Source organism: Mus pahari, chromosome X (assembly GCF_900095145.1).
Source record: "Mus pahari chromosome X, PAHARI_EIJ_v1.1, whole genome shotgun sequence".
Taxonomy (NCBI): Eukaryota; Metazoa; Chordata; class Mammalia; order Rodentia; family Muridae; genus Mus; species Mus pahari.
The window spans coordinates 38931561-38943484 of record NC_034613.1 but is presented as its reverse complement, the minus strand read 5'-3'; the positions used below and the strand labels follow the sequence as shown (position 1 = coordinate 38943484).

At 41.4% G+C, this 11924-nt stretch overlaps 1 protein-coding gene across 2 annotated transcripts in view; it reads left to right on the top strand.

The window, feature by feature from the left end:
- Window positions 1-11902, top strand: part of Zdhhc9 (zinc finger DHHC-type containing 9) — a 41117-nt gene extending 29215 nt beyond the window's left edge. For both annotated transcript variants that reach the window (XM_021187592.2, XM_029534456.1), the window contains exons 5-10: window positions 2719-2856; window positions 3727-3775; window positions 4534-4636; window positions 6245-6348; window positions 6715-6811; window positions 10764-11902. In XM_021187592.2, the coding sequence (XP_021043251.1) occupies window positions 2719-2856; window positions 3727-3775; window positions 4534-4636; window positions 6245-6348; window positions 6715-6811; window positions 10764-10880 (608 nt within the window). In that variant the 3' untranslated portion in view covers window positions 10881-11902. The remainder of the gene's footprint in view (window positions 1-2718; window positions 2857-3726; window positions 3776-4533; window positions 4637-6244; window positions 6349-6714; window positions 6812-10763) is intronic.
- The last annotated feature ends 22 nt before the right edge of the window (window positions 11903-11924 follow it).

Sequence of the window (11924 nt, the reverse complement as noted above, 5' to 3'; positions counted from 1 at the left end):
AAGAGGGCGTCAGATCTTGTTACGGATGGTTATGAGCCACCATGTGGTTGCTGGGATTTGAACTCCAGACCTTCGGAAGAGCAGTCAGGTGCTCTTACCCACTGAGCCATCTCACCAGCCCTAGTATATACTTGTAATACTAGCCCTTGGGAGGTTAAAGCAGGAAAAGTGTGTGTCCAGGGCCAGCTTGGGCTACATTGTAAGATCCTCTTTTTTTTTTTTTTTAAATGGAGTTTAAGAATGTGGAGAAGACTGCTGGGTAGAGGTGGCACACGCCTTTAATCCCAGCACTTAGGAGGCAGAGGCAGGTGGATTTCTGAGTTCGAGGCCAGTCTGGTCTGCAGAGTGAGTTCCAGGACAGCCAGGGCTACACAGAGAAGCAAAGAATGTGGAGAAGGTAAAACCTCCTTCCATTTCTAGTAGGAATGTAAAATTGTGTATCCAGTGTGAAATAGTCAGATAGCTCCTCAGAAAATAACATGATGATACCATATGAACTAGCAAGTGAACTTCTGACTGTATACCTGGATTTTACTTGGGTTCCAATAATAAGATGCTGTAGATTGGATTGTTTAATCAACAGAGTATACATATTTCACAGTCCTGGAGACTGGAAAATCCACGATCTAGGTGACAACAGGGTTTCTGGGAAGGCCTCTTTCTTTGCCTTGCAGATGGCTTCTTCCTTGCTGGGCTCTTAGTGTTTGGGGTTTTGTTTTTGTGTGCTCACATATTTTTAATGTCTCACCCTCTTCTTAAATCTGAGTGAATTAAGGCCCCACCCTATGACTAATTACTGAGACAGTCTTAAAAAAAAAAGAAAGAAAAGAAAACTTCCTTAATTTCTGGTAGCCTTTGGTACCTTTCTTGAGGAAGTATCTTTTTTTATCGATTTCGTAAGATTTCTCATTAAATCAGGCATATATATGTATACATATGATTGTTTTCTCTCTTTAATTGTTTTCTTTTATGGTGTAGTGAGTGAGAGAGAGAGAATGCATCATATGTGTGTTTGTTTGACATGGGTGGGGCTTGTGTGCTAAGCCATGTGTGTAGAGGTCAGAGGACAACTTTGTGGATTGATTCACTCCTGCCTTTATGAGCTTTGGGGAGCCAACTCAGGTTCTCTGGCTTGCAAAATCAGTGCCTTTTGCCACTGAGCCATCCATCGCACTGGCTCTCTAGAATTTTTAATGGATAAAAAGTCATTTTGTTTGTTTGTTTGTTTGTTTGTTTTATGAGACAGGGTTTCTCTATTTAGTCTTGCCTGTTGTAAAGCTTGCTATGTAGACCAGACTGGCCTTAAACTTGTAGAACTGCTCCTGTCCCTGCCTCCTGAGTAAAACCTGTTTTTCTCCGACCTGTTTTATTGCATTACTTATGTGCTTGCAAAGTCCTATATCTGTTCTTTGTCATTATTTTGTGATCTAAATTTGTTTTATGTACAACAATTAATTAATTCATCTGGAATTTATTTTGGCAAATAGTATGAAGAAAAAAATGTAACCTTATTTTCTACCAATTAGCCTATTGTCTCATAATTATTCACGAAACCATACTTCTGTTTTATAATAGTGCTTATTAGATGGTAAATTCTTGCATATTGTAGAGATGGTTTCTGTGTTCTTTCTGTTTCATTGAGCTATGCCATACAGATGTAAGAATAGTGTATTGTAGATTTATATATTTAAGAAATACAGGTTAAACAATTCACAGTACTCACTTTTCACATTTATTTTCTGAATTTAATAGGTCCATCTTCTAAGATTTTTTTGTTTGTTTTTGTTTTGTTGCTGTTTTTTGTTTTTTACTGGGAAAAGCAATGCCTCGGCCCTTAACTGACGGAATAACCCAGATCACTGGATTCTTTAAAGCCTTTGTCTCTTGATCTGTCAAGTGAGAAAATATTTTTTTTAACTGGCATTCAATATAGTTATGAAGATCTGTTTAGTCGGGGCTAAATGACATAGCTGTTAGAATAAATATATGTGTGTATCTATATTGGAATGGCTTACATGGCTGTCTCCTGATGAAAAGGCCAAGAATGCAGTGAGTAGTAACTCAGTCCATGGGACTGGATGTGTCAGCTGTCTCAGTTTGGTGCTAGAGTCCTGCAGGATTCCTAGAGAACTTCTGGTCTTCAGTATACGTTCAGTCAGTCTGGTTTTTAGTTTATGCTCCTTTTTCCGTGTCCTTTTTTTAATGTGGACTGCCATCAGAAGATGTGACCCAGATTTAGGGTGAGTCTTCCTGGATCAAATAATCTGATTAAGAAAATCCCCACAGGCTTGAGTTTTGTTGATTCCCGAGATTATCAAGTTGATAAGAAAGATTAGCCATCCCAAGATTGAAGGAGCTAGTGGTGAAAACATTTTAATAAAGAATGTCAACTGTCCTTCCTTCCTCCCTCCCTTCCTCCATCCCTCCCTTACACCCTCCCTCTCTCCCTCCCTCCCATCCTTTCTCTCTCCCTCCCTACCACCTTCCCTCTCTTCCTTTCTTTCTTTCAGATAATACGTAGTTCTGGCTGGCCCAGAACACACTATATAGACCAGGCTGGCCTCATCCTCAGAGATCTGCCTGCCTGTATCTCCCAGGTGCTGGGATTAAAGGTGTGCCCAGCTCCTTGAGTTCTTTGGGTTAGTTGTTGTGCGCACTGTAGGTAGGCTTGCTCCTGTTCCAGGGGGGTTTTAGCATTGAGCTTTCTTTTTCCCACAGAGCGCTTCGACCATCACTGCCCCTGGGTGGGAAACTGTGTTGGAAAGAGGAACTACCGCTACTTCTACCTCTTCATCCTCTCTCTGTCCCTCCTCACAATTTATGTCTTCGCCTTTAACATCGTCTATGTGGCCCTCAGTGAGTATACACAGCAGAGACTGTGCTGACAATGGGGGGGGGGTAGAACAGCTTAAGGGAGGTTGGATTTATGGTGGTGCAGTTGCTCAAGTACTATTGTCTGCTCTCGAGCTAGACTACAAGTCTCAGCTCACATTGGTAGATATTTACTGATTATTATGGTCTCTCTGGCCATCTGCTGCTAAGAATGGGCCCATAATTTCTGAGCCACATCCAAGGTACCAGGTGGTTCAGAAATGCTCAAAAAGGTTGGGCATGTATTTGTCTCTCTACACCCTCTCATTCTGTCTTGTAAGATATATCTTTGTATTGGGTAGTAGAAGGACCTCTGCCTGTTAGTGGATTGTGGTATAGTCAAGAGATGGAACCCCCCACCCCCACATGCTTGCATGTGCACACACAAAGCAGCTAAGGACCGGTAGAGTGTGGAGCTAAGCAAGTGGTCTCGAAAAGGGAGGAGCTCGAAGCTCAATATCACACAAGGGAGAGGCATAGAAGAGAAGAAGGTCTTTCTAGACTACTTCTGATTTCTTTCATCTGTTACTGTCCCACCACATGTCTATATTTTGGGACTGGGAAGAGGAAAGGGAACCTAGTATTTGGTTTCTCCCAGTTCTGGTCTAGTGCCTAAGCATCAGAGCATGCTGGGAATGTGAACTCAAGTCACCAGCTTGCAGATCAAGGGGAAACTCTTTACCCTTGCCCCAGTAGGACCTTCTCTCTTGCCAGGGTATATAGCACAGGACAGGGAGATGAGGAAGTAGGTAGTTGATATATATATATATATATATATATATATATATATATATATATATATATAGTTACTAAAGTCACTAATTTTTCTTTCTGCTCCTCTTCCCAATTTCACAGAATCCTTGAAAATTGGCTTCCTGGAGACACTGAAAGAAACTCCTGGAACATATCCTCCCCTGGCAGTTCGTCCGCGTGAAGCCGTCTGAATTTGCTTGCCAGCATGTTTTCTCCCTGCAGTTCTCCCACTATCTAGTTTTCCAGACGTCAGTGAATGCCAAAGCCTAAAATTACCAAGTGTAGTCCTAGCGTTAGCAACTAGAATGGAAACTTGTCAGGACTGTATGGGAGGCTTACCTCTCACCTGTCTCTTGGCCCCTCCTGTCCTTCACAGGTCCTTCCAGGCTCAGCCTTGGCTCCTCTAGCGCACTTCTGTGCTATGTGCTGGAAGTCCTGCCCTCCTATTTCAGTCAAGGCTTATTTTATGCATTTCTTATTTGCTACATTTCTGAAAAGGGGATTTAGAAGGGATTTGGATGAACCACATCTTGTTTCCATCCCACTGATGTTTTTCATTTATAACGTTTACTCTTGGTGGGATTTCCATTAACAGTGGTGGGTACCATTGTTTGGCTTTGGCATCTTCTGAAATGTCCTCTTCAAAGAGCCAATGACAAACAGGGAAATGATACACAGCGCAGATGCTAGAGATTTGTTCATAGTGAATAAACAGAAATGCATTATCTTTCATAAGGGATCTATCCTGTGAAGTTTAGAATTCATCTATAGCTATATGCACATAATTTGGCTTTTTGTGGTACTTGTTCCAAGAGACAAAGAGGGTATGACCGATCTCACAAATATGAACTGAAGCATCAAGCCCCCTACCTAGCATAAGTTCTCTGACATTCCTTAACCTAACCTCACTGTTCTGGAAGTCCTCATTTGCTTCTTCACTCTCTGGTCTGTTGTGGGGCTGACTGGATTTCACACTTTCCTTGTGGCTCTCAACCAGACCACCAATGAAGACGTGAGTCAACCTTCTCTTTCTGCTCTGTGTCCTCTCCACGCCCATTCCCATGTTACCTGCTAGGAAAGCAAGTGTGCATCCAGAGCCTGGAGGGATGAGCCAAGTGGGGAAAAAACCCTGGATTGGGAGATAATTAAATACAAGGCAGACAGTTTTGTTTGGAGCTCTAGAACATTAAAAAGAATTTGAAAAGTTGGCTAGACATGTCTTTTAACTAGTTATGGGTACTTAAAGACTAATCAAAGTCCCAGTATGATGGAACACTCCTATAATCGCAGTGCTTGCTATTGCTACAAAGACTGAGACGGGAAGATGTCAAGTGGAAGGCTATTCAGGGCTGCATAGTGACAAAGAGGCTAGCTTGAGCAATGTAGCTAGACCTTGTCTCAAAACAGGCCAACAACAATGACATAGCTAGCTGGTTCTTCTAAGTTTGGAATAGAGAAGGATACTTGCACCAAATTAATATTTACTTTTAAGGAATTACCAACTCATATTCATTATGGATAATGAGAAAATATAGTTGAACAAATAAATCCCTGTAACGTTGCCCTCTACCTATCACTTTTTTTTTTTTTTTTGGTTTTTCGAGACAGGGTTTCTCTGTGTAGCCCTGGCTGTCCTGGAATCTACTCTGTAGACCAGGCTGGCCTCGAACTCAGAAATCCGCCTGCCTCTACCTCCCAAGTGCTGGGATTACAGGCATGGGCCATCACTGCCCAGCAACATATCACTTTTGTTAATGGCAGGATTTATAGTCTTATACACTATAGTTTAAATTTAATTTTTTAAAGATTTATTTATTTATTTACTTATTTATACATACACTGTTGCTGTCTTCAGACACACCAGAAGCTCTTCAGACCTAAATTTAATGTTTATTTAACTTTTTTTGTACAGTATATTTTGGTCATATTTGTCTCCTCTTTTAACTCATCCCAGATCTTTCCCACCTCCATACCCACCTGACTTCATGTTCTTTTTCTCTTAAAAGAAAGAAAGGAAAATCCAAAATTCTAGACAAGCTAAAAAAAGAAGGAGAGAGAGAAAACCCCAATATAAAAAAAAATCAAAGCCAAACAAAACAAAAGTACACCCCTGTACCCTGTAAAACAAAACATAGAGTCTGTTTGTGTAGTCCAACTCTGCCTGGCATGGGTGGGGCCTGCCCTGGAGTGTGGTTGTTATATCCAGTGACACTCCCCAGCAGGTATCAATGGCAAATAGCTTCTTGGTTAGTGGTAGAACTGAATTCTACCCCTTCTCTATGCTGGGATTCTGCGCAGGTCGTGTGTACTCTCTCACAGTCTCTGTGAGTTCATATGTACACTGTATTTTAAAATAAAAATAGAGCATGTACATTTGTCTTTTGTTTACTCTTATAAATGTTTTTCATGGTCAACTATTTCCTTTGCAAACTAAATTTATTTATTTGTGCACATGTGCATGCACAAGTGCACTGCGGGACAACAGAGTACAGTTTGGTTCTCTTCCTTTTACCATGTGCTTAATGTGTAATTGTTGCCTCTTGCACTTCTTCATTAGCCCACACTGCCTGTATTTCTTTGACATACTTTTTCAGTGTAAGCCCTGGCTTTTATCTTGCAGATCAAAGGATCATGGACAGGGAAGAACCGTGTGCAGAATCCGTACAGCCATGGCAACATTGTGAAGAACTGCTGTGAAGTGCTTTGTGGCCCCTTGCCCCCCAGGTACTCAAGTAACAAAAACACCCTGGACTCTTAAGCTGAACTATTCAGATCTCTCCCCATGCCTGCTCTGCTGCATTCTTTTGCATGGAACTTTTTGATATCAAATAGGTCTACCTGGAAGTTGTCACAGGGCACCACATCTCCATGAGCCGTAAAACCATGGGCTGGCTGTTTTGTTTGCTCCCTGGTTAATGTGACCTCCTCCAGTTTGTGGAAGAGTAAATGGAAGTCAGATGTGTGCTGGGATCAGGACAGATTGCTGAAGGCATGTTTGTGCTTTCTGATGTACAGACCAAGGTTCAGTGGGGACTGAGCTGATAGAAGAGTGACTGTCAAGTCCTTGATTCATTCTTCTGTTTCTGTCAGTGTCCTGGATCGAAGGGGTATTTTGCCGTTGGAGGAAAGTGGAAGTCGACCTCCAAGTACTCAAGAGACCAGCAGTAGCCTGTTGCCACAGAGCCCAGTAAGTGTCACGGACTTATGCTGTGTAGGTGATAGGGACCTTATAGGCTCACTCGACAGCTTCTAAATATAACTGTGATCTCTCCAACTTTCCTGTCTCTGATTGTGCCTTGAGACTGCCTTCAGATGAGTGTATCCTTGACACAGATTAAGATGTACTCATTTCTTAGATACATATTGATCAGTTATTTGGTGCCAACTCCTTTCATAGGTGCTAGGGATCCATCAGTGAGCGAGTCAAATGATGCCCTGCCTGGAGAGCATTGCCTGTCTGCTAGAGATGAGGGATAATAATGCAGAGCATTGCTGTGTGCCTGGAGAGTAGCTTGATTATGGGAACAAAAAATGGTATAGAGGCCAAACTGTGGACACAGAGAGGAACATGATAGATCTAGTTAGTGATGTGCTTACTTTGGTAGACTATACAAGTGTTGTAAGCATTCTCCCAGGCACCTTGGTCAAGATATATTTCACAAAATATGTTCCTAAAATATGCTCCTTCTAAGATCTTTATTAAGATACAATGCACATACCATATGATGTCTATTTAAAATATACAATTCCTTATTATATGCTTGTATGATCGTTACTATTAAATAAAAAAATCCTCTGCATTAAGAAACCTTCTCTATCCCCCCAAGAAACTGTATATATCTATCTCTGTCTATCTGTCTGTCTATCTATCTGTCTATCTGTCTGTCTATCTATCTATCTATCTATCTATCTATCTATCTATCTATCTATCTATCTATCTATCTATCTATCTATCCACCCATCTATCTCCTTAGCAGTGTGGTCTGGGAATGGAACCCAGGGCCTCACACATACCAATGAGCTTCCCGGGCCTAGGCGTAATACTTTTAATGCTGATCTGTGTTATATGTGGCAGGACTTCACTCCTTTATATGGCACACTCATATCCTATCACACGGATACACTGTATTGTATCACTGTTGCCACATTTTGTGTTTTTATTTCTAAAATTTTATTTGTCATTACTATGGTGTGTGTTTATGTGGTATGTGTGTGAGCATAGGCATGTGTATGCCACAGCACATGTGTGGAGGTCCCGTGACAACTTTTAAAGGGTCAGTTCTCTTGTCTCGAGGTGAGTTACAGAGATCAAACCTAAGTCATCATGTTTGCTTCACCAGTGACTTGCCCACCTTTTTGGATATTATAAGAAATGCTACTGTGAGCATCTGTGTGCAAGTTTTTGCATGGACATAGGCTTTCATTTTTCTTGGCTGAGAGAGTTGGTAACGCTCTATTATAGAAATTAAACATTAACATCTTTTGGGATGCTGCTGAGATGCTTTCTAAAGTGGTTGGACCATTTTTCATTCCCACTAGCAGTCTCTGATAGATTATCAGATCATTTCTATTTTAGCTTCTGTAGATGTGAAGTGTTATCTCATTATGGCTTTAATTTGCATTTCCCTGATGATTAATGATGCATACATCTTTCCATATGAATATTAGTCATTTGTATATCTTCACAAGGGAAATATTTATTCAAATCTTTTGTTCTCTCTGTCTCTCTGTCTCTCTGTCTTCTGTCTCTCTGTCTCTCTGTCTCTCTGTCTCTCTGTCTCTCTCTCTCTCTCTCTCTCTCTCTCTGTGTGTGTGTGTGTGTATGTGTGTGTGTAGTAGGTAGGTGGGGGGTCAGAGAATAACTTTTAGTGTTCCTTAAGTGCCTTCCAGCTTCCTTGTTTTGTTAGTTTGTCCGTTTGTTTGGCTTGTGTGTGTGTGTGTGTGTGTGTGTGTGTGTGTGTGTGTTAGTTTAGCGATCCTCTCTGACTGGTCTGGAACTCACCAAATAGAGTATGCTGGCTGTGTATCAAACCCCAGTGACCCTGCCGTGTCAGCCTCCCCAGTGCTGGGGTTAGAAAAGCATGCCACCACTCTTGGCTCGCCCCAACCCTGGGTTCTAAGAATTAAACTCAGGTCCTCATGTTTAACCCAGCAAGAAGTTACCCATTGAGTCCTCTCTGTAGCTCGTATGTGCTGTCTTAATGTATATCAATTGATCTTTTATTGCTTCTGTTTTGGTGCGGTGTCTAAGAAACTGTTACCTAATCCAAGGTTGTGAAAAAGAATTCCTCTGTTTCTTCTAAGAATTTTGTAGTTTTGGCTTTTACATTTATATTTTTGATCTGTTTTGGGTTGATTCTATACATGGTAAGAAGTAAAGAACATGCATTTATTTAGTTATCTTTGTCTGTGGATATCTGCTTATTATTCTATCATTTGTTGAAAAGTCTGTGCCATTATTTTGACATTCTTGTTGAAAATCAATTGACTTAAATGTATGTTTATTTCTGGACTCTCGGTTACAGTCTGTTGATTTATATGTCTGTTCTTATGCCTGTAGTACACTGTGTCTGTTGCTTTAGTATGGAACACGTTTGAAAACAGGAAGTACTATTTCTTCAGCTTTACTCTTCGTTTTCATGTTTGTTTTTGGCTATTCTTGGTTCCTTGAAATCCTGAATGGACATTAGGATTATCGTAAAGCTTTGCAGTTTCTGTGAAGAAGCCAACTGGAATTTTGACAGAGATTGCATTGACTCTATAGACGAATTTGAGGACTATTGCTGCCATGACATGCTTTCTGAGCCATTAACATGGCAATCTTTTGCTAAAGATGGAGCTCAGTGCTATGGTACTTGCAACACATACACACCTACATGCACACCTACGCTCAGAGGAGAGAGACAGACAGACAGACGGGAGGGGGGTGGCGGGGAGAAAGAACATATCTGTTCCCCTGACCGTCCTTCTGTGTCATGATATAATGGGACACTTGCTCTCTGCCAGGTAGGAAGGGAACCCTTACCAAAAAGCTGGGGCTGCCTTTGTTTGTTTGTTTTATTTTTTATCTTTGATTTCTTTGATGCTGTAGCTTTAAATGTATCTTCTGTTGCATAACTATTTTGTTCTTTTTGACATGAATGTAAATGAAGTTGATTTCCTGATTTCATTATTTTTTGCATCACTCATTAGGGCGTAGAGAAACACAATTAATCTTTGTATAGCAGTCATATTCTGAAACCTAGCCAAACATGTTTTCATTCTAATAGATTGTTAAATTTGGACTTTATTTCAAAATAGAATCTTATTTTATGTGCATACTTTTTGAAAGGTTATTGTCCTCTTTCCTCCTAAGTATTCTCTTTGTTTTTGAAGGGACAGTGTTTACATGCTATTGTTGTCATCTTCAGTATCTTTTTTCTGATGAAACTGGTCCCAAATAAGAACAGTATAGGTTAGTGCTTTTCGGTTGAATATTGGAGAAGATGTATTTTAGAATCACTTAGCAGGGGCCTGGAGAGATGACTCAGTGGTTAAGAACACTGGCTACACTTCCAGAGGGCCTGGGTTCAATTCCCGCTACATACATACATGATAGCTCACAACTGTCTGTAACTCCAGTTCCAGGGGATCAAACACCTTCACACAGACATACATACTGGCAGAATACCAATGCAATAAAATGAAAATAAACATTGAAAAAAATCACATAGGAGACATTTTAAACCATATGCATAATTTGAAACCACTTTCATTGGTTTGGACTAATCAATTCTCTGTTAGGACAGAAACAGGATTGAAAACTGGGTCAGACCTTGTTAAATAAGCACAGTATAAAATTCTGTTGTGGTGGGTGTGCTTGCATGTAATTATTTATGGTTTATCTTATTATCATTATTTATAATAGTAGAAACATCTGTCCATAACAGTTAAGAATAGACCTCAAATAAGTTGCAGGTCCATTCTGGCTCAGATGGTGAGAGCCTGGTCTAGAGTCCAAGTTTGGTGACCTTGGCTGCATATCTTTAATGTCACTGTGGTCGAAAGTTTTCAAGGAAGAACTCAATGCCTTTGAATATCTGCATTTAGACTTCAAAAGAGAGAGCTCTGTGTTGACTCTGGTATCTTTTACTTCTCAGGCCTCAACAGAGCATATGAACTCTAATGAGATGGCAGAGGACACCAGCATTCCTGAAGAGATGCCACCTCCAGAACCCCCAGAGCCACCACAGGAGGCATCCGAAGCTGAGAAGTAGCCTCTCTCTGGAAGAGACTTTTGTTTGTGTTTCATTAGGGCTATGAGAGATTTCAGGGGAGACGATCACCTGAGACAGAGAACAAATAAGCTGTCCCTCATTACTATTTTTCTTTGGTCTTTAGTCACCCAATTACTGGCATTTTCTTGCTGCAAACTTTTTTTTTAAGTTTGAACTTAAGACAGTGGCAGAAGATGCCAGTCACATCTGGCAACTGGACAAATGGGTCTCTTGGGACATGGCACTGCTTTCCCATTGTCTCAGCCACAAGGTGACCTTGGACTCCCCTTCTCTTCCCTCCAGATCCTAGCTCCCCTGCTGGGGGTCATTGGTCTCTTTCTGGGGCTAAAGAGTCTCAAGACTGACTCCAGTCCTTTCCAGTTGCTGCATGTCCCGAGTCCAGAGGCAGTCACAGAGACCTCTGGCCAGGGAATCCTAACTGGGCTCTTGACTCCTTCAGAACTAAGAATTGGAGAGGGACGCTGGAGGATTCTCCTGGCTCCAAAGTGCCAGCATTGCCAGCCAATCCCTTTAGGAATAGGGCAGGTACCTTCCACTTGTATTTATTTCTGTAGCTTCTCTTTTCTCCCCGTCCCCCGTGCCATCTACTCTCTAACATCCAAGTCCCACTCTTTCCCCCATTAGATGCTATACGTAAGTAGTCATGGTAGAGATAATACATTTCTCCAAGGTTCTCCAGAAACTTCAATGCCTGTGCTATTCTCAATAAGCATTGATGAGATGCCAACAACAAAGCCCCTCACACTCTCTGTCTCATCTCCCCTCTTTGCTCATTAGTCCACTTTCATTTTCTCCTTTTGACTCCTGCTTCAACCAGGAGCAGGACTGGCAGTAATAAAAATCTGCACTTTGCTGGTTTCTTTTCCTCAGGGGAAGCCTGAGTGCTCACTTAAACACTACCCCTCAGACTTCTTGTGTAAGGCCTACAGAGGCCGTGAATGCACAAATGGGGAAACCAAGGCACAGAGAGGCTCTCCTCTCCTCTCCTCTCCTCTCCTCTCCTCTCCTCTCCTCTCCTATCTT